Raw genomic sequence first — 22,273 nt, forward strand, 5'->3', positions numbered from 1 at the left:
AATTTACTTACATAATAGTTTGTATTAAGGTTTAAGTGCTAGATTTCTAATATTGCTCATCAAATTTCAGCCAAATGAAAAAGAACAAGCAAGGTGAACTACTCTTGGAAAGATAAACTATCTGCAAGAATTTTTGATGTAAGTGTGAGAACACTAAGAACTCTCAGTTCTTCAAAAATGTGTAAAGGTCTGGAATTCAAGGAGTTTCAGTTCTCTAGGATCATAATTTAGAAAGTAAATTTTAATCAGGATTGGGTGGCTCAAGAGATTGGGTAATAGTATTTAAAAAAGCAAGTGATTAATCTCTGATCAACCAGAGGGTAAGGACTAAAGAGCATTTAAGGTCTCAAACACCCCTGGGAACTAGCCAACTTAGTCTAATACTGTGGGTGCTGACTCTAGGCAGATTTTGGTTTTTCTCACACACAGTGCTTATGAATAGGGTCCTCTAAATTTCATTAGAACTGTTCCATCATTCTCCCCAAAATTCTGCACTAGTTATGCCTTTGAAATGCCAGTGGCAGATAGATATTGAGTTTGCTGATAACACTGTGCTGACAAGTACCTTGTTCCTCTGTTCCATTTTACTGCATCTATCTGTTTTTTTCTTAATTACAAACTCCTGAATCGACTCAAGGTGCTGTATAGATAACAGGGAAGAGGAGATTCATATCAGCAAGGTGATACTTTGCAGGAAAATGGATTTTGGTCAGTGCTGTGTCATTCAAAGACTCAAGATGCACAAAAATGGAGGCCAGGCAGGTGTGAAGACAGAGCTCCTAAACTCCATTCAAACTAATCATAATATTGGATTGAATTTTGCTCTTTGGTTTGTTTCAGATAGAATGAAAGAACAAGGAAAACTGTTGCATTTTTGCTGAAGATATCATCACCCATTCTAAAATAATTCTGCTAGTACCTTGCTTACTCAAATTTTTGGTCTGGTTGGACTGCACCAGTTGTCCAAGAGGATGTAATTACCTTGCTTCTTCCTTGTCTAAAATTCTAGACCACTGACATATCAGATTCCACCCAGTCACTATTTAGCAGTGTAAAAATAAAATATAGGCATGTACACTGAGGGAGAAGACCGATCTAGCCTGACTTCTCAAAACATACAGAGCAAAACAAAACTCAGCCTCCTGTGACAAACTTTACATCATGCTACTTTTTTACATTAGTCTGTCACTAAGCACTGAATTTAGTTACAATTTGTTGTGTTCTTTTGGCCCACAACATTTACTTATGTACTTAGTTCTCTTTAAATCTTTAGAGGCCTTTGTAAGAACTCTGACAGCGCTCCCTGGGAACCATTCTGTTTTATTTCCAAGTATGCAACTAGTTTTGCCAATAATTGATGCAATTCCTGCATTTGTTCATAATTTGTTTTCTGAAATATCAGAAAATACATTCTTTCCAATACACAGTATCTAGCCTGTAGTAGTAGTTATTAATTTTTTTTTAATATGCATGTTTTTTCTTTGAAAAGAAACAAACAGTACAACAGAACAGTGTATCTGTGTCTGGTGCATGTGGAACTCTCAGAACATTTCAAGTTTTCCTTTTCATGCAGTTGCTATAGTTTAAGAAGCAACTACTATGTGACCCCCTCAGGGGTAACAGGAGAAATTCAATGAAAGAAAACATGCAGGAATTGTAAAAAAATAAGGGTTTTTTTCTGCTTCTGCAGGTGCCGAGTGAAAGTTGCATGAAATATTTTTCTAGATCAAAAGTTGAGATATTTTATTAGCTGGTGCTGCTGACCTGTGCAGACAGTCTTCTGGCACAATTTTCACAACTTGTTTACAGTATCACCTCAGTTATCTGGAACTTTGTGTTATCCCCACAAGGGTCAAATTCCTGACATGTATTAATTACACTGAAAATTGCCCTGGATTACTTGAAACCTCAAATAACTGAACCTATCCACTATCCTCCCTTTTAAATAACAGAGGACATACTGTATAGTGGTGCTAATACTTTGTGGCTGATCCCTGTAACTCCAGAAATTAATACATAAACGTCACACTTCTTATCTAGCAGGTCTGCCAGCTTTGGTCTGAAACCAGGCTCGAGAGGCAGACAGCATTTATAGCATGGTTTTATTCACTGCCATGGGCTGCAGGACAGAAGGAGATAGGAAGGACAGGAAGGTTAAAACCAAAAACCACTGACCAGCATTCCTGATCCATGCACTGCTGGCCAAGGGAACAGACCTGCTTTACAGTTCAGCTCTCTTTAGTTGCCAAAATGACCTTGGATCCCTCCTGTAGTCAGCCAAAGACTAGGTGCTGCCTGCAGGGCTAGCCTATGTCTCACTGACACTTGAGCTGTTTATTGTGCTGCATCTTCTTGTGCCCATTACCAGCAAGTCAGCCCTGCAGCTTCCCCCTGGAGGCACTCACCAAGCAGCTTCACAGGAACCTCTATAACTTCATTATATCAGAGCTTGAATGGGAAGATAACAATTCAATGACCTACTGACAACCTAGGTAATTTAGCCAACAGCAGGCATTAGCTCTAAGATCCCTAATGCTGTTGCTAGGCAGGAGTGGTAAAGTTGGGAATGGTTTTGGAAAAAACCAGCAAGCTTCTTTCCAACCAAAGGAGAAACAGTATTCAAAGGACAACAGCAGTGAGGCAGCTTTCATTAAGAAAAGGTATGAGAAATATCCAGGAACGTTTGGTAACACCCATAGGATTTGTTGGCTGTGCAGCCAAGCTACACAGCACCCATCCAACCCAACAGTTATAAATGGCAAGCAGCAAGAGCATCAGCAGCCTGGGCTATCCCTTTAAGGCCTGAAACATTTTGCCCCACAACAGGTGCAAGGGTAAGTGTCACAATCTGGCACTCAGTCCAACATGCCTCCCAACACACTCTGCTACATATTAAGTCAAGTAGCATCTCTTTAGCAGTAAAAGGAGACCAAATAATACCAACATTATGACTAAAAAAGAGAGAAAGGAGAAGGGGGGAAGCATCATGTTTACCATTGGCCTTATGGGGTAACACAAGCTCGGTTTTAAATTGTGCATGAGAACTACTACAGTTCAAAGGAGAAAAGCCGAGGTAATGAAATAGTACAACAGAACGAACTGAAAAAAGCTGAGCTGAACTCACTACACACTTGGATGCATGCACACATTTAGCAAGTTCAATACTCTCCCCTTATTGAAAAGCCTGAAAAGAAAACTCCCTTTCACACACCATGCAGTAATAAATCAGAATGCACTATTGCTCCAAAGAAAAAGACATTCGCCATTTAAGTAATAGTGCTTCCCACATGAAAATGAAGAGGCAGAAACAAACAAATACCCGGCAAAAATGAGGACTTTAACAGAAGGACACTACTCTAAAGAGCTGAGGATTGCCTTTGTATTGCAATATTGATTTTCTAGACCATTAGTTCTATTGCTTGTCCATAAATGAATGTGCAATTCTCCTACTAAGCTGTGGGGCAGATTTGCACATTATATCACAAGGCTTTTCAGCTTTCAAAAGGTTAATAGTTAATGGCTTTGATGTCCCTCAGTCAGATAGCTCAGCCTATCTCTGTATTTTCCATAAGCAATTAACTAAGCTGTTTCCTCTGCAGCATTAATTTTAACAGGTTTACAATAGTATCATTAGACCTCTGGACATTTAAGAGGAAATACTTTACAATTGGAAAGTATCATGCCAAGCAGGAAGCAAGTGGCTTTAATCCAGGAGCAGTGAGGAATGCAGAGACAAGGAGAATTCAGTGTCAGGTATTTCTATTAATTCTTGACCACAGCACCAGACTGTAGAATTTTACTGGGCTCTTAAACTAAAGAAATCACTTTGCACCAGTTTTCCATTAGTTTGCCTTTTTGCTTGTTTGCTTTAAGTCAGGGAAACAACTGCAATGTGATCTTTGGAGCAAGACACGTTCCATCATCTGCATTCAGCACGTAGGCTCCTGCTAGCAACATGCACATCATCTAAAATAAATCCACTTAAGAGTACCCGGAAAGGTTTTCAGCCTAGAAACAGCACAAACAGTTGCTAGCAGACATTAACTGCAATGGACTTCACCAAGTTGGTTTGCAGCCAGGGAGGGGATTAGAGACAGCATTCTTCTGCCACCATCTTCAACCCAAGGGCTGGGGTCACAACAGACTGTGCCTTGCTCTCTTTTCACAGGAGAAGGTCAAAGAAGGTTGAGCTTCCCTGGACCATTTTGAGGTGGCCAATCTGAATATACTGTGAAAATTCTTCCTGCTTGCCACCCCAGGACTTCTCAGGTTAAGAGCTTTTGGGAAGGTACCCTCCCTTTTCACACTTCCAGTGCTGCTGTTATCTGATTGTCAACATTGATCTAGCTGTTCCCTGCAGCAGAGGCTACATGTCACTGAAAAAGACAGTTGGGGATCAGAGAGGGTATTTATAGTGCAGACCTACAGACTCCAACCTGTGAGAGGCTTTCCAGAATTAGGGAGTGAGAATACTACTAAGTATAATTTTAAACACAGACAACCTTTAAATGAAAGATTTAAGGTTGAGACTTTCCCAGATACCTGTGTCCTTTGCTTTTGGTCAATACCTTAAGGACTACATCTAAGTTTAAACTCTGAAGCTGCAGTTTCAAAACTATTTTAAACTGATGGAATGGCATCTCTTTTCCCACCTTGGTGAGCCTCTTCCTTCTCTCCTGCCTGCATTTCATTTCATGCTGGAAGATAAAGGGTATTTTTAGCCAGGTCAGTTGCCCATTCCAGCTAGTATGAAAGCCAAGGCTGTCATTTGCAGGAATGCCAAATTCAGGGTAGCTGAAAGCAACCATAACATCAGGTCTAGTCTTCCTTGTTAAGGACAAAAGCTGACGCTTATTTAGCTTCAAGCCATGGACAGTTGTAGCTCTGCATATTTTAGGTATGTCGGCCTAAACACCTGCAGTACACCAGCTCAGTGCTTTTCTTTATATCCTCATTGCAAACTAATCAATATGGCAATAGAAGGCACACAAAAATTGCAGGTGCCTGGATAAAACAGCAACAGTGCCACATTCCCCACAGGACACAGGTAGCACATTGACAGACTCAGAGCATCCAACTCCTTCATTGAAAACTCCAGGAAATGGTACATGTCTCCAGAGCATGTGGTATTTGCCAACTATGTAGAGAAGTCATAAGCTTCAACAGTGGGATTTGTTTTGAAGAGTATAAATCATTGCTCAGGAGGCTCTTTGTTCCCCAGACAGCAGCTCAAGGAAGGCACTGATCCTTCACTTCATTAAGTGGGAATTTAAGCTATATGGCAAATGGCATTGATTTGTTAAACTATTATATTTTCTGATATTTACAGATAGTTAGAGATTATTTTTCAAAAGCTCACTATTTCTGAAATACTCACTCGCCTCAGTGTCATTAAACCAATATAATGCAAGTCATGGCTGAACTTGCAGAAGGACTCCAGCATCTAAAAGCAAATCTAGCAGTTATTCCAGTAGGCAATGTACATTTTTCATGGCTACAAAATGAGCCCTTCCTGGAAGCCAGCTGCCCTCCCCAAACCAAGAAAAACCCTGTCATCTATAGTAAAGGTTAATGCAATGATAAGGTCAAGCTCACATTTCAGCTGCCTAGTATTATCACTTCATCAGTAGCATGTTTTTCTTTTTGCTGTTTTCAAATGTTATCCCTTCAATTTACTAAACTTCCTATGGAAAAAAAAAAATTTAAAAACCCTACCAAAAAAAACCCAGAAAACAATCATTATGACATTTTATAAATAGCATCTTTGAGAAGTCACTTGATAGCCCTAAAACAGGTAGACTCTGCTTTTAATCAAATACTTTTTCCTAAAGCATGCTAAGGCTGGGCAGGCAAAGAGTGTCTTCATACAGAAAAAAAAAAAAAATTCAAAAAAGGACATCCTCTGCAGTGACCATCCCCTCTTGGTTTTATCATAGAAAAGGTTCCCCTTGCCTCCAAATTTGCATATTAATGTTCTATATTATTCAGTGGGAATAAAGCTAATTATAAACCCACTGATTAAACTCACAGGTGTTGGGAGAGCAGTCTAAAATGAGACTGTGAATGACATAGGAATGCTTGTGATATTTTTGTAGCTGTTATTTATTATTTGTATTAACATACTGTCTAGGAGTCCTGGCCATGGAGCAGGACTCATGGGGTGAGGTGTTAGACAAAAACAGACTAACAGATGATCCTTGCCACAAAGGGCTTACAAGTATTATTAGCATTTGGCCAAACCAAGTCCTGACATTCTCAGCAGCAGAGCTCAGCAGGCTGAGGGCACAGCTTAAGCTGACTGTGAAAATGCTGCACCTTTGAATCCTAACCAGTCTAGTTTCAGAAGAGTTCTCAACAACATGACAAAGTTTGCATATGTCCACAACAGCTATGGATCACAGCCATCCTTCACAAGTGTCCTGCAAACATTTACCCATCTCAGCTGGTGCTGTTCTCACCCAGCAAGGAAACTGTTCAGAGCAGCCTGGGTTGTGAGAGACTTCATCTTATAACAAGGGATAAACTCCTGGACACTGGCAGAGAGGGCCAGTATCCTCAGCATGACAAGGAGTAGTCCCAGCCAAAAAACCGCTCAGCTTATTGAGTGCACTGTGAGCACTCCAGCCAAGGAAGCATCCAGAAGATGGGACTTTAGGCCAGCAGTGAGGTTGGTCTGTCAAAGTCCTGGCTGGGTTCTGGCTGGGGCCAGTGGTGTAGAAAGCACACAAAAACACCTGAGGGATCAATAATGGGCAATTTGGAAACAAACAAGGTTCTTAATTCCAAGTTTCACCTCCAGCCATCCTAAATACAACACTGCAGCTGGTAGCTGAGGAAGGAAGGGATTGCCCATGGATGTTAGGGACAGCTCATGAGCCACACAGAGATGGTGAACATGAACACTACTAGGAGTTGAACTCACTTCTCTGAGGGTATGTGTTCCAGCTAGTTGCAGCTCAGACCATCACAAACAAATAAATAAGGTGGGGTCATTTACCTCCCTTTGTTTTGTTTGTTTATTTTTCTATAGTACATGCCTTTTATTAATTTCCTATTATTTCAGCCTCTCTTGCATGCATACATCAGATTATAGTACAACTTGGCAGCCAGGCAACACAGGCTGAACCCAAGTGAAGCAGTGGAATATGTCTCCAGTACATTTGCTATCAGATCAATTATTCATTTCCAGCATCAAATGTTTGAGAGCTTGGAACCAAACCAAACACACCAGAGTAAGCACAGCCATTTTAATCAATAAAATACTAAATGAGATGCCAGCATTGTATTTTCCATTTGCAATACTAGTTTAAATGGCAGGAGAGCAATGCTTCCAGGACAGCATTTGTATGGTTAATTGGAAGCAATAAAACCCTTCAATTCAGTTTTTAAAAGAAAAATAGCTGAATTTCCATATAAATTTTTGAGTTTTATTTGTTTGCTTCTCATTTTCCCCCCGATACTGCTTTTTCTGTGCTTCCTGCCAAATTTGAACTGATGACTGTTTTCCTCTTCTGCAATGAATTAGCTACAACTTCACTGCAGATTGTTCTACACAGACTTTGTTTGCAAACAATGTGCTTAAGAAACACCTGTTAGTTTGCTTTTATACTCTTTGTGTAACTTAGAAATGTTTATGAATACAACGTACAGCTAAATTCATTTAACAGGAATTTCATAAGGTAATTCTGTCCAGCTCAGATGACACCCAAGGCAAGAAAGTTTAAATGGAAAATCAATTTGAAGGCAGTCTAGAAAGCTAGGGAAGTAAAAAACCCAAACAACATAAAGAATACAAGGACATGCTACTAACCATTATTTTTTTTAAGGATAGTCTTGCTTTAGTAAAGAGATTCATTATGTAGTACACTATGTGATGAGCCAAAGCACACAGTGCTCCTCTCAACTACTGGCTAGATCTTAAATATTGCATTCGTCAAGCATTCAGATTTCAGAACTGAAAGCAGGCACAAGAAGTGTAGAGAAACCAATTACTATTTAGCAAGGAAGATCCACAGAAAACATGGCAGAATGGTTTGCACAGTATTTTGCTATGCTGGTGACACTTTGTTGTACATCAACACTCACAAAAATGCTTTTGGAATGTGAATGCCAAGAACTTATTGTTTTTAGATAGACAGGAAATTTTGCTTCTGTTTACTTCACATGTACAACAACTTACACAGCAAGACTTTTTTATGAATACAATTGTGATGGGAAATGAATATGTTCAGCAGAGAATAGTAGTAGTACAAAGCAAGAAAACAGAAACTATCATATATTATGACTCTATATATTACAATAGGAGCAGGCTTTTTCTAGAAAGAACTAGAACTAAAGGAAGAGTGACAAATTTAAAAGAAAAAAACCAAGACGATAATTCTTAAAAAAAATTTAGTAACGAGGTATGAATGAAGAGAGTGATAAAAATAATGCATGTTGGTTAATGTTTTGTGTATCTATCTTTGCTAATTATTTTTAACTGTGTGAGACACACTATACTGTATTTGGGTCTTGTAATTTTATTTTGAGGTTCATACCTGCATGAAGAAACAAGATCTCATTTGCTGAACTTAATTAGTAGCTCAAACTCCTGAAAGCTAACATAAGAACAACATTTCCTTGAAATAACATATAAGTGAAAAACCCCAAACTTACAATTTGTGCAATATTACAGCATAAGAACAAGCTACCAGCACCAGCAGACAGATAGCTGCTCTTATTAAGGGTAATAGCAAGCTCTCAGAGAACACTTTGCCAAAAGAAACTTCCTGGGAAAATAATGAGGGAAAAAAACCCAACCCTGCTTTCAAAGGAACAAGCTTTCTTAAGCAGCACATTCTGCCTCCGTTCATCTTGGTGCAGTAACCATGCAACCAGGTGACTCCTGCAAGTCTATTTTTTCCAGTGCTATATCATACATATGTCACAAAGTTAAGGACCATAAACAAACTGAAAACTGGATGCCACAGTAAACAGATCTTTTATGCAGTAGTGCTGAAACATGAGCCAAGATCCAAGCTAAAGTTCATCTCTCCATCTTTGTCTTCACTACTTCCTCCTATTATATGTGAGAATCATTCACACAGCCTCTGAAGTAAGTGTCTGAGCTCCTGTGGGGATTGTTCAAGGAACTGAAGTAATGCTATAAACTCCCCTAAATCCTGTCAAACAAAAGATAAGGCAGAAGCCTTTTATTTTCTCACAGAGTGACATTATTCAGGGACAGGAAGCAAAAGCTGGAATATTTTTAAGGGAAAAATAAAGTCAACATACAGTAGTTAGTATTATAGAGCAAACCTTATCTACGGTGATGCTGGTAATTTTTCATAGAATAGATAATAAGGTCTAGAGGTACAAAATTACAATTAGTAGAAACCTTAAAAATTAGTTGTATTCACTGTGGATATCATACAAAATGAAAGAAACCAACAGCAACTCACTCAAAAAAATTGCTGGTTTTGTAAAAGTTGTATTATATTCATTGTACTCTAATACACCTTTGCAAGTCTTCTGCAGCTCCCGATGTTTTTTAATACTTAGCCAAAACACTTCTCCAGCCTTCTACAAATAAATACATTAAATGATGGTTCTAGAAACCTGACAGTCTTAGAACAAAGATGCTCAGTATCAATTTTTTCACATGAGAAAATTTCTTCTGCTACTCCTACCTAGGCCTAATATGTTCTTTAAATGCTTTGTGAATTTGCTTTTTGGTGGGAGCATAAGCTTTCAGGATGAATGAATACTGAACAAGAATGATAAAACACTTCATCAGATTTAATACTGTAAGTCTGAATACCAAAGCTGTGGTCCTACATTTTCTTTCATTAAAGCAATGTATCATTTTTGCTGTGATAACAGAAGCAGTCGGCACTTCTGGAGATCAAAGCAAGTTACAAACAAGCCTGCCAAGCTGAACATATGTAATTCTATATGTAATGCTGCATACAATCCACATCCTGACTTAGACTTGCAACTAGACAAAGATCATCTTTGTGTATTTATACAGCCTGTGCTAAGTATGGTGGTATTCAGATCCTTGAGTTCTTACTTTAACACCACAGCACAATAACTGATAAATTTTACTTAAATGACTGGTGTTCTGGTCTGCAAGATCTGCAAATAAATTATTCCCTCTTAAAATACATGAGCAAGTCACTGGTCAGAATTTCAGAGTAACTGAAGATTCATCTAGTTTTAAATGCCAGGAAAGATTTGAAGAATTCAGTCTGTCAACACTGAACCAGTTATACATAATACTTACAGAAGTGTTGTGAGAAGTCGCTCAAACATGAAATATAGGCAAAATTGTTACACCTGATAATACTTCAAAGTGAACACTTCAGCATGTGTCTGATATGGGCTTCAAGTTTACTGTTATTTTCCTTCAATAAAGGACACTTCCTAATTTTTCCTTACCATAACAAAGGAGAAAAATAGACTATCATTTGAGAATTAGAGTCAAGTAGACATTCTGTAGAGCTACATAATATACAACTGTTTGTGTCTCTAGAGGTTAAGGATGAAACAAAAGGCACTTTGAGTACTCCACAATTACTCATAAGTTTTTGCTCCTACTGTGTATAAAAGAAAACATACCTATTGTCTCTCCTAGTGAAATAAAAACTTATTCTATCAGATACAGGAAAGAAATTAATTCTGTTACAGTAACTCAATTACACTTTTTAGGCAGAAGCAGAATCTAGGATTTAAAAGCATGTATCTCATGCAAGGAAGAAAAGGTACTGAAGCTTTCACAGCATTTCTACTTGTACCTGAGGAAATCACACTCACTGGGGTGAAATAACTGGAAAGAAATAACCATTTAGTATGTCAAGCCAACCAAAACTAAGATAATAAAGAAAAATTGGCAACTAATAAGGGAATGTCTCACATGTAGGGTCATACTACCTGGGAGGTATAACTGCTTCTGGACCATAGTGTCAATATTTTAATTTCTTTTTCAGATACATAGGCATGGTGCAGGTTAGTGAAAAGAAAAGGATACACCCTGTGCTCAAATACACCCCTGATGGTTGTACTTTTAAATAATACACCATAAATAAGCATAACAGACTAGATAGAACACTTGATCCTTTTAATTCACATGCAGTCCTTAAAGCAGCCACTTACTCACCACTGTAACTACAAATGGCAACAAAAGTCAGCAGGTATGGAACCAGATGTCTTGGAAAGCAAGGGGAAATTTTGATTGCTTTGTTTGGAGCAATTCATTCACAGAACAGTACATTAAAACATTCATTGGTAATGTTCAATAACTCAAACAGTGAACTTTTGAAATAGCCTAATTATTTATTAGGAAAAAATACTTAGAAAAGCAGTTACTAAAGAAAATCAGAGGACACAGGTACAGAGGTAATAAAGTGACTTTACAACACAAAAAAAAAAAAAGATTTACTGGATCATTAGTAGCCTGAAAACTTCTTTTTTTATGATGCTTTATAGATACACATCTTGCAAGAGAGCTCTATCTCAAGGAATGTGAAAAATACACACACATAATGACTTTTTTCTATGTCCTTCCTACTATAACCACCTTACCATTGGGATTTTACATATGAATAAGGAAAAAAAACAGTGTAATTCAATATAATCTTCTTAAAACAGTCATAACAAAAATTGAGTCTTTCCTGAACGCGAGCCAAGGAAAAGAAAACTGCACTACTGGTACTTTTTTCAGCTGTTTATATCAAATATTCCTTTCAAATAGGACAGCAAAGGAATAAAACTAGATGGGTTTTAGAGGCAAAAGAAAGGCACTCAAGGAAACTTCAGAGAAAGGTTGGTGGGGATCAAAAATGAGATTCTACCAGGCGGTATTCATGCAGAAATAGCCTTGTCAATCTACATGTTGATAGACCCAGTCTCAAAGGCTATGCAACAGCATTGTAGAGCTAATTTAACAGCAAATGTAACATGGTTTCTGATACACTGAAACTTTTTAGTGTTGTTTGTACAAAGAAACCTTAACTTCAGCTAGTATCAACAAGTAATATATTCTGAATCTTGTATACACCACAATAAGAACGCTGCCAGAACACAAAGGAACCATGTATGCACATGATGAGTCTAAATAGAGGATGGCTACCTTCCACGTGCTCAAGGACCCTTTATTCCCAATTACAGCTGAAGGTAAAATCAGTACAGCCATATTTCTATGTGGCTAATCCTTTTAGACCCACTCCCACCTTCTGCCCCACCAGCAAGCACAGGATTGTGCCACCATTTGAGGTGACCCCCTGAGCACCCAGCGCTCCTGGCAGCCCATGAGCTGTCAGCACATCCTCTGTGGTCTTCCTTGCTTAAACAGAGTCTGGACAAATTTTGGTCTGCCCTTAAAGTCAACATGAAACAGCTCCCTAGATAGTCCCAGAATGAATGTTATCTGCAGACTATGGTATTCTGGGGAGAGGGAAAATGAGACAAAATATACAAGTACAGTTTTCTTCCTTTCCAAAAACTATCTTTTTGTGGCGGTGGCTTCTAATGCATGCATTCCAGTTTTTCTAAAGCTGAGAGGTGATATATAACCAAGAAGATCATCTTCCTCTAAAAATATACCCTGACACTTGAATACTGCCTACTTCTGGAAAAAAAAGACTGAAAGGTCTTAAGGTGACTACACAGAGCATTCCAATTTCAGAGGGACTGTCTGAGTTTACTAGGCTAGAAGAGTTCAAATTACAAAAATAACTGCTTTATGAATCCCATAGTCAATGTCAAGGTGCAAAAAGTAGGACTGAAACATTTTCCTCCATTTGATATACTCACCAAACCTGCAATGGGGGTCGGTAGTCTGTTGATCTTTTTTACCAACCCTGGCTTTATCGCATTCAGCAACCTGTTATGAGAAAGGAATATTTTATGAGTGGAAAGTCATAAAATCCAAATTATCAAACATTTTCTCCCAGTATATAAGGATTTCAGTGTGACTAGAAAAAAAGAATCTCCCCTTTCTCCCTTCTGAAAACATATATGGACACCCAAATTTGATCACTGAAATGGAGAATATCCACAGCACAGTAACACAATAGTATTTATTTTAAATTCTAAATTGATCTAGATCACATCAGTGACCTAGACAGACTCTGGGTGAATTTTGACACATCAGCCTGCCTTACCTGTGTACAGGCAGATCATGCCTAGAAGGGCCTGAGAGCAGAAACCTAGAAGGCATCCAGCTATGGCAGTTTCTGCACTGCAGGAAAGTGAGAAAAGATGTACACTTTATGGGTGGCCTGTCTATTTTTTTTCATATTAAACTTCAAATTAAATGCCATTCTTCCATATATTGTGTTGAACGGAGGGCCCCATAAATCATAAATGAGAGAAGACAAATAAAAAGGGAATTCATAAACCTCCCATCTCATCATGAAAACACTAGTGATACCACAGCTGAGCACTGTTCAGTGTCTAAAGATTAGCAACTCTCCAAATCCAAGTTCCTCACCACCCATGAGCATGCTATGAGATGTGCTGACATGGCTCATTGTTACAATACTCAAAAAAATGACCAAGCCTCTAAAAGTGGGGAATTTTAATTGTAAAATCCTGTTGCAACAAACACTGTGTCTTCACCACTCTTCCCCCAAGAGAAAACCATAACGCTTTTTATCCAAAGAAAAATTCAACCAGTTCCATCCACTGGGAAGAAAATCATCAATTCAAGACCTTTGAAGGAAAAAAATGATGTCTGTTTAAATTTAAAACTCTCTGAAAATTAGAACAGAGGAACAGAGGAACAGAGGAACCTCATTTTGGGCTGACATGGTCTCCATTCAAGAGAAGACTCCTCTGGCAGCTTGTTGTGGTAGTAAAATTATTCATATTTAATATTTCAGAGGTGCTCCTGAAAAGTTTATCCAAATGAGAAGAACATTACTTTCAACTAAAGCTAACAGTCTGTGATGGTTTTCAACTTCCTACTTCTGAGTTAGGATAACAGGCAGTGTGCCACTGCTCAGAGCTCCACCAAGAGCCATCTCTACACTGTGGCACATTATTTGTTGCTTGATTCCTTAGGACTGTGGCAGTTTAAAAGTCCATGAAGGTTTTCATCCCTCCTGTAGTGAACATCTGGCTTTATGAACATTGAAGTGATCACTTTTCCTCACCTCTTTCCCTTTGTGTCTCCCTGAAACAGTATATAGGTTGGGTTTCTGCAATCACTTGGCCACAACAGGGGAGCAGAGTGGGAGATTCTCACTTTCTTCTAATCATAGTTAGCAATGCTTTTGTTCCACTTGTCCAAAATTGTATGCATGTTATTATATTCTTGAAGTTCCCACATCTCCAACACCATCCTCTATTGGGAGTAGCATCAAAACAAATAGGAATGATACTTTTGGGAGTTGGGGGTATTTTTAAAATATTCTTGAAGTTAAAAACTCTGTAACCCAAGCTCATAGAGATGGCTGTACTATTCCTCTTCTGTTTAAGGTAGAATCTAACAAAAATGTCCTAAAACCAAATGAATTATTATACTTTTATTTACAAAATAATCACTTTTCCCCATTAGATTAAGAGAACACCAATAAAAGAACTGCCTATCCTCTAGAACTCTATCCTTATTTTATTTCACAGATGGAAAAAGAATTACTTTTTTTTTTTCCCCAGAAGATACTATGGTACCTTTTAACCTCACAGAGCAGCAACTTTATAAAACTACTATTTTCCATTTAGCTGCTACACCAGGCAATTTAAGATTTTTTTTTTTTTTTTTTTTTGCCAGAGGACTTCTTTCCAAATACTGTAGCTCTCTTGTAGTTTTAATCCTCAGTCTGCCTATTCAGTTTCAGGAAAAAAAGAATGTATTAGCTAAAGCATCCCATTTTCTTTATTACTCAAACATGAATGCATCAGCACCATAACCAATATTGCAGGTGCAGATTAAAAGTCATAGGCAATAATAGAAAGCAAAATAAAGAGTTCTTATTGGAAACCTCAAATGCCAAAACCCATTCTGAATAAATCTTCAAAATGGCTTGCACAGACTTCCCTGTGAAATACAGGAGAAGGATAAATTGAGAGGAAGGAAAGGAGTAGAGAACAAACAACATTTTAGGTCACCATTTTGAGGCTGAAGAGAGAGGAAATAGGATGGGGCAAGATGGTAAAGCCTGAGGAAGGAATTAAAATTATTATTAAAAAGTTTCTCTCCTATTAGAAGCATTTCTAAGCAGTCTGGCACCAAACCCCCCAGGACTTGCTTGCTGCAGAATATGTCAAAGGGATGTTTCTTCCAGAGCAGACTGTCTGCTTCTGACTTATTGCCTCATCTAGAGCAACAATCCAGATGCCAAAACTTTGAGTGGTGTAAGCTTGCTCTGCTACCAAGCCAGCTGAAAAGTTGTGCTGTTTGTGCAGGGTCTCAATGGTTGCCCTCACTCTCACAGTTAGTGTCCATCCCAGCTTCTCAAAAATCCACTAAATATACCTCTTCTGCCATAGGCCTCTATACACAAACTAAATTTTCTGTGCCAATTCAGACTTTCATAGAGCACGTGTCTAGGTATGTAAAATTTTATCAGCTCTGTGGGTTTCTGTTGAGATACTGAGCAAACAAGACAGATCACCATTTTGCACTGGGGACCTGGCACAAGATCCTTGGCCATTGCCCAAGGGACAGACTCTGCAGGTGAACAAAATCCACTAACTCGCACCTTCTCCTAGGAGCCCCTGACAACTGCAGTCCCACACTTTCTTGCCCCACCAATCCTAACCAAAGGATTTGCCTGCCCTGGGCCTTCTGTCCCCAGCCATGTCCTAGTTAAAGAGTTTTCAGGAGAGAAAATCTGCACCACATATCTTCCTCTGGCATCTACAGCTCCAGCCTGTGCCCTCTTCCCCAGTCCTAATCCTAATCCTTCGCACATTTTGAGCCAAACAATCCCACCAAATGCCCAAAAATCAATAATCCAAACCAGGATACAACTATGAATTTTCAGGCTCCATGTACAAAACCCAAGTCTCTACATACATGCATGACCCCCTCTCAGACCCTTCAAGCTTTCTGTGGGGATTTCTGCTCACCACCTCTAGCACTTATGCACCTGGGCTGAGTCAGAACAACCCTCTGTTCTTCTCAAAGTTCTCTTGCAATTTTCAGTCTAACATAGAGTAATCAAGGTTGGAAAAGACCTCAAAGACGACCAAGTCCAGCTGTTAAGTCAGCACTGCTGGGGATGGTAACTCAATCACTTCCTGGGCAGCCTGGTCTAATGCCTTACAACCTTTTCGGTGAGAAAATTTTTTCTAATATCCAATCTAAATCTCCCCTGGAGCAACCAGACACTCATCCTCCCTTTCCCCTATGCCAGGAGCTGGCTTGGTGCACAGTAAGACACTGCATAGAAGCTAAAACCTTAGACCTGGCCTACCACCTTATAGAAACAACAGGGCATGATGGAAGTGGAAAGCTCTCTAGTCCCAGCATAGGGAGATGCTAGGTCACTTCCTTCCCCTGATAAAAACCAGCTCTCATAGCTACAGGAAGAATCAAGGCTCTACTCATGCTGTCCCCAAGGCTTGGCATTCCAGAAGATAAGGTATCTCCATAGCTGGACAGACAAGCTGAAATCAGTGCTAGCCACTCTGTGACTAATTTATTAGACCTTCCGGGGGTTTTTTATCATGAGTTAAGAATTTGAAAAACTTCTGCCAGGAAGAGAAGACGTTTCAGGCAACAGTTGATAAAAGATCTAATGAAAAGCACCTATAAGCTGCCCATGAAATTCTTGCAAGAAAGCGTCAGTTACAAAAATATTCAGAGGATGGCTGCCAAAACCCAGCCTCCAAAAAGACCTCAGTTCTAGGAGGAAATGGATGAGAAGCATCTTCAGAGAATAAGAAGAAAAGAAAGGCTGAAGTGATGTGTGTTCACAGATCAATCCAGGCTGGAGGGAGAGGTATCCAACAGAGCTCTTTGCTTAAGTAACAGATCATATTCCTAAAAAGAAAAGCTGACTAATAATCTGATCTAAAAGTCAAAGGGCATTTCATATTTGAGAATTCAGGAAATTCTATCCACAGTAAACCTTCACAGAGAGATTTCTCCCTTCAAATCAAGTTTTACAGATTTACATTCAAACAAGCAGTCTTTCAGCACTTGATAATTATTAGCCTAGACAGCTCCAGTATCCACATATTTTTAACTCATGGTCTAGTAGCAGCTCCAAAATGCCCCCAAATATTTTAAAAGGACAGAAAAATCCACTATTAGTCTTAAAGATGAACAAATCACCTTGAAACAGTGAATAATGAAAAGCCAAAATATTTTGTTGCAAAAGACATGGCTAAGAAGTTTCAAAATATAAACATGTTCCTGAGGTCACAAAAATATTTTTGGGAAAACATTCTTGAGTGATTGCTAATGATGCCCCTGACATCATTTATTTAGAATCAGATGAACAAGGTGTTTTTTTAACAAGCAGGACAGAACTGCCTTTGTCTTATGAAGGGCTCACGGTCCAGTCTAATATGTAAAATGTTAATAAAGACCTATGCAAATATGTAGTATTGAGAAAACAATATTCCAAACACAGGACTGCATTAGTCTTGGTCTGCCAAAAACTAAAAATATGAACAAAATAGAGGCCTTGCAAACAGCTCAAGAAAGGCAAAAGGGAAGAAAGTAACTTCACAAGCTGTTTATATGCAACTTTCAATCACAAGGACTGATGATGTGAAGAGTATGTCATGCACCTATAAATTTACAATTCATGCATAGTTTTTACACTAAGTAGCAATGGTCATGGATGTGCATTCTAAAACTGCTAAATATGCTTTCTTAAACATACACTCTTGAAAAGCTGAAACTTTTCACAGGATTACTTTGCCTTGCATTTAAGCAACACTCCTTTTGAGTGGATCAGTGCTCCACAGTCTCCTCTCTTGCTCTGTCAAACCAAGCATCAGTGAAAAAGCTCTACTATTCAGTCTGCAAAAATGCATTTTTGCATTTTTAAACATAAATACAAGGAGAGGTCATTCTCCCTGTTTAAGCATGCCCCTCACTATCTATTCCCCTCTTCTCATCACAGGCTTAGCATTACGGTTTATGTTACCTTTGGCCCCTCATCTAAACTATATTAATAAATAGCTCTTCATTATGAAACAGCAATAAAATTTACAGATTAAGGACTCCGTATTCGTATAAAACTATTTCAAATGTCCTCACATGAACCTAAATCTTAATGCACAATGAGCCTTGGGGCCCATCTCTCAAACCTGGCAACATGCCAAATTCATGATGCTGATGATGTTTTGGCTTTACAGCATGGAGCCCGAAAACCACAGGAAAACATCAATTCCTTCTCACCTCAAAGCATGGGTCCCACTCAAAACTTGAAATATGCCTACGAAACTCAAATACCTTCTTGATTTCCAAGAACAGAAAAGGCAAGCAAAATAGTAATTAAGCATGAGGGCTGGGGGCATCCACTGACTTCTCCACTGTTCACGACACAGCCAAGTGCTGAACTGATGCCAGGCCCATAGTACTGACAGACAATTAGAATGATATATCTGAAAAACCCTATCACCTACAAAGACTATTTGTTTTCCCCTACCAGATGACATAAGTGACATTAACTTGCAAGAAGAAGGACTGAAACACCATATAAACAGCAAAGGATGTTCTACATACCTCACAGTGCCACTGACTCAGAGCACAACAGTTTTATTATTCCACAGCATTACACTTGTTCTGATCTGGCCCACGGCCAGACCTTGTTGACAACTGCACTTATGTCAGCTCAAGGCTTGGTCAGATGCACCAGAACCAGGATGAGAAAATGCAGCTCATTCATCACCATCAACATGAAGAACACAAGCTAAGGGGATTTCTTACTTGTGGAAGAAAATAATTATCATGACAGAATAAATTATAAATTCCTTTAAGTAATTCTTGGTCATAATCACCTTCAGTTTGCTCAGATTTATAGTAACTTATCATATTTGCTTTAAATATTATTAAAGTAATCTATGTGCATTACTAATTTATCACCTTTTTTATTTAAAAGTAAAATCTAAAAACTTTCTTGTACTTTTTAAGAGTATTTATTCAAAGTATGCACAGCAGAAGTGCCTTTCCTATATATTACCCTACAGCAGCTAAAGTGTACAAAGTGTACTTTTTTTTTAGTTCACTGTACACACACAATTTTACCAAGATAACTTAAAAACACAATAACATCTTTGTATTTCCTCTTTCAAAAAACAAGATAAAAATTACAGAGTCAAAGAATAAGCATAGTTTCAAAGAACAATCATAGTTTTTGCACATATTACGAAGTTACATAATGCCACGTGCTAATAGATAAAATAACTTCCTAAAAAACCCAGAAGACCTCAGGAAACTGCTCCTAAGTTGGTTTCCAGAACTGCACAGGAAAGTGACATCCATCTTTAACCACATACAGTTAGTATTTTTTTCATTTTTTTACGTGTATGATATGCAGTGAAATATTTATTAGAACTTTCATGCTTGAGAAAAATCAGATTTATTTTGCGTGCATGTACTGCTATAAATTGATTTTAATACATACATAAACCAGACATGCAGTTAAAATGTTCTACATACAGAACTCAAGGTATTACACACAATCATGATGTTGTTAGACTCTACTGCAAAGCCAAATAATTTCTGCTAATATCCAACTGTTTTAGTTCATTGTTTAAGGTCTTGTGCCCAGGATCCATATCCCAATTGTTGCTGTTATTCTTCTTTATGGTCTGGTCCTGTTCCTGACATTAGAATCTCATTACTACTAATACAAACTTTCAGGCTGACAGGATTACTTGATTCCAGAGAAAGCTTGAGAGAAAATATGATTCCAATTGCATGTCAGAAGTTCTTAGATTGGATATATATCCTGTTTGGATAATCATATCAAAGCAAGCAATTAACTCAAATTTTTGAAGTCTCACATCCCTACAGAGATGTCTTTAACTACCAAATACCTAACATGAAGGAAGGAATCCTGCAGTAGCAGAGCTCGACATGGGGAGGTTGGCAGCAAGAGTAAGGGCAAAAACAATGAAAATGTATTTGCAAGGATATTAGAGCAGAAACAACAGGTCAAGGTTGCATCAAGACATGCATTTTTTCTTCTTGCAATAATTTTTAAACTTATTTATAGAAATTGTTGCATGGTTAGAAATAAAAGGAACCTTGACTTCCTTAACTGCTGTTTTAAAAAACACAACAGAACTGCCCAGACCAGCAGAGCAGACAGAGAGACAGGATATGCCCTTTTTTTGGCAGTCAACCTTCATTCAGATGTCTGAATCCATAGAATAGGAAGACCTAAGCATTGCACAACCAGATCTAATTTATTTCTGATTAATCCTCTAGCTTCTTATGATATCTGGGTCAAACCTAAACATGAAAGCTATGTAACAAGGGAGAAAAAAAATTGAACATGTGCCGGAGAAGCAATAGGGGATTTCCAATGATATTCCTGCTACTGGTGTTGTATTCCTGCATCATATAGCTTTCAACCATGACCCCAGGAAGGCATATTTGCCCACCCATGCAGAACTCTTCAGTCTTTTCATATGAGAATTTAATTCACAAAGCATGAACAGAGAAAGAACTGCCTCTGCCTATATAGCTATTATATCCCTGCTGAAATCACCATCTGCACTGATGTCAGAGAGGTATGTTAAAAAAACATGAACTCATTTCAGACAAACAGAAGTCATAGTCACTGGCTTCTCAGCACAGCTGAGTGAACAATTAGAGTCACCACTGTCTGGGCAACTGCACAAGTGGGCTTTCCAACAGCCAGAAAGAATAAAGGGCTTGTGTTGCTCTCATCTGTTGACTTGTTGCTTTATGGCATCCTGCATTGTTTAAATATGCCCCTCAGCTCTCAGCTGAGTGCGTCAAGCGATAAAGTTCGTACAGAGGCCAGATCGAAATGCCACAGCACAAACAGCACCAGAGAGGCAGGTGCAAGGCTTGCAGGCTCCTGTGGCAGGCATACACATTTGCACTGCTCCACAACCCATTCATCCCAAGAGCCTGAGCTTTTGACATTGCACAGTTGCATTCATTTTCATTTATTAAAGTATGTGGATTGTTGCTAGATGTGAATGAATCATTTATAACCAGTGTAGTGATGTCTGTAGCTGCTTGTGTCTGTAGGCTGTCTAGGACATCGAAATTGGGATCAAGTGGAGGCAGGCCTGGCATTACTGTATATAAGGGTCAAACAATCCTGCTACAGAGACAGAGATTCCCACTCCACCCTTTTGCACAGACCAGAGTCTTTGGGGAATGGACTCTGGCATGGTAACATCCCCGTTCCCTTCTGCAAAACATCTGCAAAGCCAGAAGGTAGCTTGAGATATGTTTGGGACATTCAAGGCATGCTGACTGTGTCCCCACTCCGGACAGCAGCTTCCAGTCCTCTAGCTGCTGGGATTCCTCAGAGCCCAAGCTTGCTTTCAGTCTTCCTCACAAAATACAACAGGTGAGGAAAACCCTGAAACAGTCACACAGAAGTTAAGCACAGCTATTCCACATTCACATGGACTTCACCCACACAAGTGTCTGGCTATGAGCTGTCAGTTAATGCCCCTTGCAGTGAGTACTGTCCTGTGGGTAAAAACATAGGTAAGCTTGCTTTTCTCTAAACCTTCAACAAATCAGATAAAACCTGACCAAAAACAATGAGTACTTCCATCTTCAGAAACCAAGACAGCTATCATTTATTTCTTATCTTCTGAAGTTATCTTAGATCAGGTTTTCATCTACTTGTTGAAGTCAGCTGCAATGAAAGCACAGCAGACTGACAAGGAGTGATGAGAAAGCTTGTATACCATTACATTTTTCTCATTAGGTAGCCTGGTAATTTTCCAATAAGTCAAAAAAAGCAGCTTGGTAAAGTTACTGTCTAGAAAGACAGTTACTAGCTATTAGTAAAGGTACTGTCTAGAAAGACAGTATTGCTTGTGGCAGCTTTACAGTGTTCTTCACTGAGCAACAGATAAAAAATTAACTGTCAGTGCTTCACTTGCCGAAGTACTTTTTGAAGATACTCTGGAAGCTTTCAGTGTTAGACCCAAAAATTTCTTTTAAGTTCTCTATTTTTACAGTGGGCTTGGAACCAGTGAGGAGTACACTTCTACTGCTGGTGCTATAGTTCATTTGTCATCAAGACCAATTTGGTGACTTTCTCATTAACACATTAACCTAACAGAGTTTTACACACTAGCCATAGCTTGCTAACCAAGAGCAATACAA

At 38.7% G+C, this 22,273-nt stretch overlaps 1 protein-coding gene across 1 annotated transcript in view; it reads right to left on the reverse strand.

Annotated features, from left to right (window-relative positions):
* The window catches only part of LIMCH1 (LIM and calponin homology domains 1), a 174,895-nt gene that overhangs the window by 86,318 nt on the left and 66,304 nt on the right, over positions 1–22,273 (reverse strand). Inside the window, exon 3 of the mRNA XM_058802919.1 lies at positions 12,793–12,862. Coding sequence (XP_058658902.1) covers positions 12,793–12,862 — 70 coding nt within the window. The remainder of the gene's footprint in view (positions 1–12,792; positions 12,863–22,273) is intronic.

Source organism: Ammospiza caudacuta, chromosome 4, assembly GCF_027887145.1.
Source record: "Ammospiza caudacuta isolate bAmmCau1 chromosome 4, bAmmCau1.pri, whole genome shotgun sequence".
NCBI lineage: Eukaryota > Metazoa > Chordata > Aves > Passeriformes > Passerellidae > Ammospiza > Ammospiza caudacuta.